This window comes from Xenia sp. Carnegie-2017, unplaced genomic scaffold (genome assembly GCF_021976095.1).
Source record: "Xenia sp. Carnegie-2017 unplaced genomic scaffold, XeniaSp_v1 HiC_scaffold_22, whole genome shotgun sequence".
NCBI classification, from domain to species: domain Eukaryota; kingdom Metazoa; phylum Cnidaria; class Anthozoa; order Malacalcyonacea; family Xeniidae; genus Xenia; species Xenia sp. Carnegie-2017.
The window spans coordinates 5706470-5715184 of record NW_025813485.1 but is presented as its reverse complement, the minus strand read 5'-3'; the positions used below and the strand labels follow the sequence as shown (position 1 = coordinate 5715184).

Genomic DNA, 8715 nt, shown 5'->3' with positions numbered 1-8715 from the left:
TTAGTGCGCATGCTCTTAGACTTTCACAAAACATGTTACATCTGAATGATCTCATGTGTCGCTGGCATGTTTCACAAACGTGAGACGTGAAATATTTGTTAAATTAGGTATGTCGCGTCAGGAGGAGCCAAAATCTTTCTCTGCAACGAATGTCATTGACTTAAACGTCGGTGGACAGCTCTACACAACAACGCTGGGTACCTTAACAAAAGATCCATTTAGCGTACTTTCCAATCTGTTTGACGGAGTGTCTCAGCCAACTCCGAAGGATTCTCGTGGACGATACTTCATCGACCGAGATGGCTTGTTGTTTCGTTATGTCCTAGACTTCTTACGAAATTTAAATCTTACGTTGCCAGATGACTTTAATGAGCTAGACCGCCTTTTGGCGGAGGCAAAGTTTTTTAACCTCAGCGGTATGCAGGAAGCGATCGCAGACGTTATCAAGGCTCGTACTTCGTCTCGTACGAGCATCGTGAAAACGAAGAAAAAGACAAGTGGCTATTTGTCCGTTTGTGTTCGTGGAACATACGCGTTTGGTCGTGATGGTGTTGCAGATGTGAAATTTCGCAAACTACAACGGATCCTGGTGTGCGGAAATGTTGCACTTGCTCGCGAGGTGTTTGGTGATTCTCTCAACGAAACGAGAGATCCGGCAAGGGAAGACATAAGATACACAAATCGCTTCTTCCTCAAGTACAATCATCTTGAAAAAGCGTTCGATCAGCTTGCCGAAAAGGGGTTTCACATGATTTCAGGTTGCGCAGGAGGTGCGGGTTACGACACTGAAAGCGAAGAAACCAAATGGAATCATTTCAACGATTATGTTTTTCATCGGCATTGACCGAACGGATTTTTTAAAATTTAATGTATGTATATATAAATATATGTATACATACATAAAATTGTTGAACATGCAATATATATGGCTCTTCTTATGCTCGCTGACAGCAGGTGTTTATCAATGCGAAATAAACATGCATGACATTAATGTTACTGTTGATAAAAGAAATCTTTCTCCGAAATGGAGTTCATAATAATTCTTAATTATAATTGCTGTACATTTACAGTCAAAATAGAGTTTATTTTTTCAACAATGACATAAGAAGACAATGATGCAATATTGCTTAAAGCATTTCAAGTGTCTTTTCCTGCAATATGAATTCGACACTTCAATAAATTTTTTCATTGCCTTGTCTTTGCTGAATTTTGTAATATTTAGTGGTCATTTTTATGAAATTGGGCTATTTTATTCTTGGACTTTTTATGAATGAATGAGATTACTATTCGTCGACTACTTCGCTCGCCTGTTTCTCTACAAATATTCAGTTTTTACGAGCTGTATTGCTGCCGACGAAAAAAAAGGGTGCGGCTCGATAAAACTAAGGCGTGGGCATGCAAGCTATAACGCTACAAAGCAAACCCAACATTGTTGAGGGAACAGAAGAATAGACTCATTAACAAACGCTTTGCAAGACGAGTATGTCGTAAGTTGTGGAACATTGAGAAAGGTGCTGCACACCCCCCCTGTAGTTCCCACCCTGACCGCATGCTCCAGCGTTTTCCTTGATAGAAGGGAGAATAACATTCATCCGAAGAGAAACGCACTTGCATCCTATTATAAAGAACAAACATGCGATGATTGCTAGACATCAAACCTAATGCAAATTACCAATCTTGTACTTGCTATCTAAAGGTTTGGTTGCTTTTCGTAATTTTACAGCAAAAGGGACCACTGATAATTTCTGGCAAGATAAGAGAAAACAATAAGTACGTAATCAGTAATTGCGTTTTTTTCACATATGACTGTCGTTTTGCAGATTGATGTTTTAATTAATGTAAATAGTGCTGGCAGCTTGGAAAGGTTCTGATAAAATCACAAGTATAATATTTTCAAAAATAGCTGCTATATTATATACAAAAAACTAAAGTTTAATTTTGAATGCATTGTATATTTAAGCTCATGTTAACGCAAGTGAGAAAACCGCATAGCGAAACCAATTTTTTTGTCATTCCGCTCTGATTACAATACTTTAATATATTTTGAACTTTTGCAATGCACATCGAAAAATAATAACTAGCTACCTACTGTAGAGTTTAATATTTTCCGTAAAATGTAGAAGACACGTGATTTTAGAAGATAAAATATGAAAAATATTTGTGGTTACATATGCCACTTTCCGGCAATGAAACAACCGTCCAAATAATGGTTGCCGACCTGCCGTTGCGCCAATACTAATGTTACTATGTCGCTTTGTTGTCGGTTTGTATTCGTCATCATTGCGTCCACTTCGCAACCTAGGATTTGAATGCTTCCGTTTTCAGTTGTGAAGAAATATGATCAAATTTGAACACGCTCACTCTGCAGTTTGACTGTGAAGTAAAAGAACTTGATCAATTTAATTTTTCGCTGCGTTAGGAGTTCAGTTATGACATTTATTACATTGCAAAGAGTTCGATCATATTAGCCAAGATAAAAGGTTATGTTATATAGTGTTCATTTCCAGCAATTGTAGAGGTATTTACATAAACAAACTATCGTCTATTGAGGTAAGTTGCATAAGATGAAAATTGTTAGTCATATCTTAGTATTTGCGTTTGAGAAAATGAAACGTATATTTATCGACCTAAATGCGCTCTTTTGCCACAATATTGTAATCAGCTGGCGCAAGAACTAATTGCGGATTTGATGGCTTTGGTATGGGCTTTTTCTCTCCTTCTGGTACTTCAATTGTGAAATTTTGCATCAAAGATGAAGCAAAAAGGCAAATAACAATTCTTGCCAATTGCTGACCTGGACATTCTCGTCGACCAAGGCCGAAGGGAATTAACGCCTGCTTTGTTGTCCAACCAACAAACAGACCATTTTCGTCAAGAAATCGCTCTGGCTTAAAACTGTGAGGCTCCGGCCATTCGCTGTTGTCAAAATGAATGTTGTTGATGTTTATGGCAACATAGGTATCTTTGGGTACGTGATATCCACCAATCACTGTATCGCGTGTAGTATTTGTTCCATATACGGGCAAAATACGTGACAGCCGCAATGTCTCGCAAACACACGCTTGTAGATAATTGAGCTGTTTGGTATCTTGCCAACTTGGTGAGCGATTTCTTCCAACAACTCTGTCAATTTCGTCGTGAATATTTTGTTGAACATCTTGGTGGAGCACAACATAAAGAATGAACCAAGATAATACTGCTGACGTAGTATCTGAGCCTGCAAAAACAAGGTCGACCATCAATCCTTGGATGTCGTCGATGGTGCTAATGTGTTTTTGCTTTTCCTTAGCAATCTCTTTATGAAACGCTGTAAGAAAACCGTCGATTAAGTCTCGGGTTACGTCTTCATTATAGGTTTCTCTGTGGTACTTAAGTTCACGGCCGAATATTTTATCTCTTGTCTTTATTAACTCCCGAAGCTCCTTGTTGAACTTTGTCGGGAGATGAGACATACCAGGAATCAGTTGAACAAGAGTGAACTGCGCCCACAATGCAGAAATCTTATTGTTGAACTCCACCAACTGTAAAACCCTCGGGTCTAGCAGCGAAAGTTTTTTTGAAGTAAGCCATTCCCATATTTGACAGAGTATCGCACGAGAAAGAAGATCCTTAGGGGAGAACTTTTCAGCCTTCAATGCCTTAACCTCATCAACCAACTTCTGTACTGCATAGTTGACGCGTGTTTCTGCTTTTTCTATACCTTGACCAAACATATGCAGACTACGTGTGAGAACCTTTTTGCAAAATAGGTGACCTGGTCCGAAGTCTGAACAAATAACATCACGTTCTCCAAAGATGACATTACCAGGGTACATCGTGTTTGGTATCTTACCGGCCAAATCGTTCTTTCGTGTAAGACGCGCTTCTCGCGCGAGTTTTGCGGTGTTGATAAGAACGCAACGTCTCAATGGAAAGGATACCGACACTATCTCTCCGTATTTTTCTACGAGTTTTTTGAATGGGTTTATGGGATCGCTGTCCATCTGTAGCAAGTTGCCGATAAAAGGCCAGGGGTATGGTCCTGGTGGCATTTTTCGTCGTTCGAGATATGTGGTTAGATTGTACCATACGAAAAAGACAACGAGCAGTAACGTTGCTGCTTCCAAAAACATTATTAAGTGCGTTTCTGTGGAAAAAGATCAAAATATTTGCTGAATAGTTGTTCAAATTTCTCTTATTGATGGATTTTTTAAGAAGTGATTGCACATCGATTTCATTTGATATATTTGTGTATGGAAACTCAAGTGGACGCAGCAAACGTAGTTGCCGGATTTTTCATCTAAAAGTATTAGCATTCTTATTTTTGTAAGACGACTTAATAACGTATTTACCTAATTAGAATTCGCCTCTTCAAAATCAAGAGTCGTATGACTTTAATTGCGAGCGACCTTAATTGCATGTCTCTGTTCTTGTATTCATTACTAATAATCTCGAATTTTTTAGTTTGAAATAATAAAAATCACAACCAAGTATTTCAAAAAAGAAAAAACATTTAATTCACACTATCGTTCATAGTATGTAAAGCCCTGACTAAAGCATTTTGGCAATTATAGTATTACAAAGTAAAACCACGGTAGTTTGATGAGTTAAAGCTCACCACCTGCACCCCACCACCCCCCGCCCACCCCTCTTGTCGTTCCTTGTCAGCCCATAAACTCAGTGAGAAAACAGTGGGAATTTTGACTGGAAATAAGAAAAATAAGTACGCTGTGCGTACACAACGACTTGCATTGGAAAAGTTATGGAAACTCCAAGTCAAGCAATATGCACTGGTTGAGTGTAAGTGCAGGCACATACAGAAGGATGGGAAAGGATGTGTTTCTAGTCTCATTCGGGTTTCACCTTTTTTACTCATTTTCCGTTGCAGAGACGTTGAATTATGCCTCGAATATTTTAGGATAAGTAGCCGAAAGGTGTGTTCATCTTTAAAATTTTAAAGTTCGTACTTAACACTCATTTATACTAGGCATGACTCTTATTTGCTTTATTTCGTTTTGTCAGAAGACAATTGGCACTTGTTAATGCAAATATGCGATGTAAGTAAAACGTGCTGCACAGTTTATATTAGATTCATCGTGCTGAATACTTGCCTGATCACTAATTACTAGACTAGGAAAACTAGACAATGAAAAAAGGTGGACTGCTCTTACAGATAAGAATGTAAATTTCCTTGAATAGTATCGACATGCAACATCACTTCTGGGCAACTTTTGGATGGAACATTAGCTCACGAAAACCTTACTCCCTAGACGCTATGTTTTGCCTTTTAGCGTTTCCAAATTGCGCGTCACTTCAGCCATGATTAAAAAGTTATCTGTGGTAAAGGATGTATGAAAAATAAAACAAACTCCGAATACAATATCCATCTTTAACTCAATATTTGAGATGAAAAAGCGGAGACAATAAACCTGTAATATATCGACTTTGTTACAAACTAATTGGGGATGTAATTATGAGTCACGACAGTGTAATATTACATTAAACAGTGATCAGATAGTCAAAAACCTTAGCGTTTAACAATTAAGTTAGCAAATCATTCTTGGAACTTTTAACACCAAGAAACATCCAATTTGAACAAATAATACTTTTTGGAACATAACCATGCATAATTAGCCACCTTCATTTTTGAGCATTATTTTATGGGAAAAATCTTAATCGTTTGTTAGTTTATTTGTGGGTGAAGGAATTTGTGCAAATGTTTTTGTTTGCATCTACTAAACTTGGGCAATCGAGTCAAAACAAAAACTTTTGTTGGGAGGCAATCAACGGTATCAGGATACATTTGATTCAGAAATGAGAGTAAAGGTTGCGTAGGAGCAACGATTGATAAGATATTTACGTTGAGGGTGTTGAAGTGAGCTAGCAGTTACATAATTGATTGCATAGAAAGAAGTTGACGAGAGAAACAATCGTGTTCTTATCTACATTGTCTTCAAAGAGTTTTGGTAAATGATCATGCGGCCATTTTTCTGTTCCCATAAATATATGACAAACAAACTGTTTCCATAGCCAGGCAAAAAGAGTTGCTGACAAAAGGAATGTATTTTATGTATAAAAAAATATCTTGTGAGTTGTTTTACTCAATAAATCAAACGACAACACATCACATATAATTGAGAAAAATTTTTCATCCATGACGATTACGAAAGTTAGATTTTCCATATGATCAGACTCTGCACTGTCTTTACCTTAAAAAGCAGCCTCGCTGTAGACATCAAACAATATTCATCATAAAATTTTTAAAGCAATGAAATTACCTTAAATTCTCTGTTCTTCATAAACTGTTATATGATCGTCTGTTCTGCGCATATGAAAACAATGGCTATTCCCGAATCAGCATTCCTGTTATATATACTCGAAAGATTACGATAATCACATGGTATATCGCAAATCCGCAACGTGTTAAAAAATTCACGGTTTCCAGAAGGTCGTAAGCGTGTCGTGATGCATCGTAAATGTGTAGTATAGATGCTTGAAACTTCTATTTACGAAACTGTTGATGTTGGAAAGCGTTCACTATCAGGTTAAATTATCCTGAATGTAATTATCACGAAAAAGGGTTTAATTAATAAAAATATATAATGCTTTGAACAAGTGACTAATACGACAAGTTTTGAACGGCGTCTGTATGAATTCTCTGGCTTCATGTAGAACTCTTCCACGTTCAAACTTGCCAATATTTCTTGAAAAAATGTGAAGTTGAAAACATCAAACGAAAACAGTGGCTTACAGCGTCATGACAGACACCGACACAATTGAAGAGGCGTTTTTTCCCCATCTCGAATCCTCCAATTAAACATGGATTAAGTCCTCTTAATAAGAGACGATCTCTCACTTATAACAAATACTGTTGAGAACATCTTCCGCTAGATAATCACGTTCGATTAACATGTATGATGCATCATGAAAAACAAGTATACACAAGCACAGCAATTAAGTTTACGAGCTTGGTGATGGCTTACTTGTTACTCTTTCCTCAAAAGTAATTCCATAATGTGAGAAAAGTCGTGACGAATATGGGAAAAGACACTTACTTTGCTGATCACGAAATATGACAAAAAACATAGAAAGCTAATTTGTCAATTTGCAACGCGTGCATGTTTTTTGCAAATATGACATATGTTAATTTAGCTGTTGCTCAATTACATATTTTCGTATTTATCGAGTTATTCAATAGTGACTGACCAAGTGTAAGATTTCGACATCTTAACTTATAGGCACCGTAAGTGGCATTGAAGATGATAGTTTTTACGTTGTGTTCAGTGAAGATGCTACCAGATGCAAAAAAAAAGCTGTTTAATGCAGACATGTATTTTAAAAGAGCTCCTTATCTGGGAATACATCTAGATAACTTTTCAGTTTTCAAATATTCTTTTCATGTTGGCAGTAGTCTTTAACGTTGAGCGTTTTCCATACGTATAATGCAAATTCAAGTTAATGTAATACTTATTTCAGACACCTATGGTCACATATTGAAATTCCTCGTGGCCAGTCTCGGCTATTGACGTCAATTGTTTAAGTCGATAAACTAAAAATTTAAATCTTTGACATCTGAACTTGTCTTGTATTTTACAACTATATACACTGCAATTAAGCATATAGCTAAAAAGATGGTAATGTTTTGCCCAAATCTCGTTTTTAAAAAGCTTTTAAGACATCAATTTTATACGTAGTTGTATACGAAGAGCTGTGAAGAGGATCATGAGAGAGAAAAGTGTCTAACACATATAATACTGTATTTTTAAAGCATAGTGTTGTGGTGTATAGTTCTCAGATAACGTTAGGTGTATTGTGAAAAGTCTGCCACAAATGTTTTATATTTACAAACTTGATCGCCTAGAACAATCATTTTTCACTTTCTTGTTTGTTTGAAGCTATCTAAACGGAAAAAATTGAAAAAATTTGCTAATCCTTCTTTTATATCTATAACTAGTTTGTGGAACATCACAGTCTATCAAACTAGAATTAAGACTTTGCGTGGCTTTAAGACGTTATGGATTAATATCATTTGTTGGCTTTTCCAAATTAATTTTCCCCATACAGCGCTAAAAATACACTATATTAAGGAAATTTCGAGATACATTTCAACCCTGTGCATTTCATTGATCATTCTAATTTTAAAAGGAAAACAATAACTTCTGCTTAATACCAACGAAATTTTCGGTTATTGAAAATTTTTTAACTAAAAATCTTCTGAAGGTGAACAAAACGTACATTACAACTTTTGTGCTCTTTTAGAACTGAAAAGTGTGATATTTTTGTTCAAATATCGTAGTTTTCTAAAGCATGGTGTTGAATGTTGACCTAATCAAAGTTTTAGTTAATCAAAAATTGTAAGAGTTGTCGTGTATAAATTATAAAATTCATTTGATTATATTCAACTATAAAATATACATTATCAGAAAAGTTCAACTTCTAGATTCTCATACACTCGTAAAAACATGCTATTTTGAAAAAGATTTAATGCAAGATAACCATAAATCCCTTACATTCAAGTGGAAAAAGCCTATTGTCGTTTGCACTAGCCTCGATGTTTCCATTCATACTTTTTGTGAGTGGAGTTGCTTTCAGTGAAAACGTGTATAAAACTTGGTAGTGATTCTATAAAGGGACTGAAATAAAGACTTTAACAAGATAGCATCTGATGGCTGATGCTCTTTTACATTACCGCTAAAATATTCCTGTATTTTCTTTATTAAATTGGGCAATTGATCA

At 36.1% G+C, this 8715-nt stretch overlaps 2 protein-coding genes across 2 annotated transcripts; one reads left to right on the top strand and one right to left on the bottom strand.

Moving 5' to 3' along the window:
* The first annotated feature begins 12 nt into the window (after window positions 1-12).
* On the top strand, window positions 13-1207 carry LOC124447482 (BTB/POZ domain-containing protein KCTD12-like). The gene has a single exon (XM_046998436.1). It carries the CDS (start codon window positions 110-112, stop codon window positions 842-844), a length of 735 nt encoding a protein of 244 aa, XP_046854392.1. The 5' UTR covers window positions 13-109; the 3' UTR covers window positions 845-1207.
* Window positions 1208-2368: 1161 nt separating this feature from the next.
* Window positions 2369-6337, bottom strand: LOC124446842 (steroid 17-alpha-hydroxylase/17,20 lyase-like). Its single transcript, XM_046997720.1, has 2 exons — window positions 6258-6337; window positions 2369-4126 (listed from the first exon to the last, which is right to left on the bottom strand). Exon 2 carries the CDS (start codon window positions 4110-4112, stop codon window positions 2628-2630), a length of 1485 nt encoding a protein of 494 aa, XP_046853676.1. The 5' UTR covers window positions 4113-4126; window positions 6258-6337; the 3' UTR covers window positions 2369-2627.
* Window positions 6338-8715: the final 2378 nt, after the last annotated feature.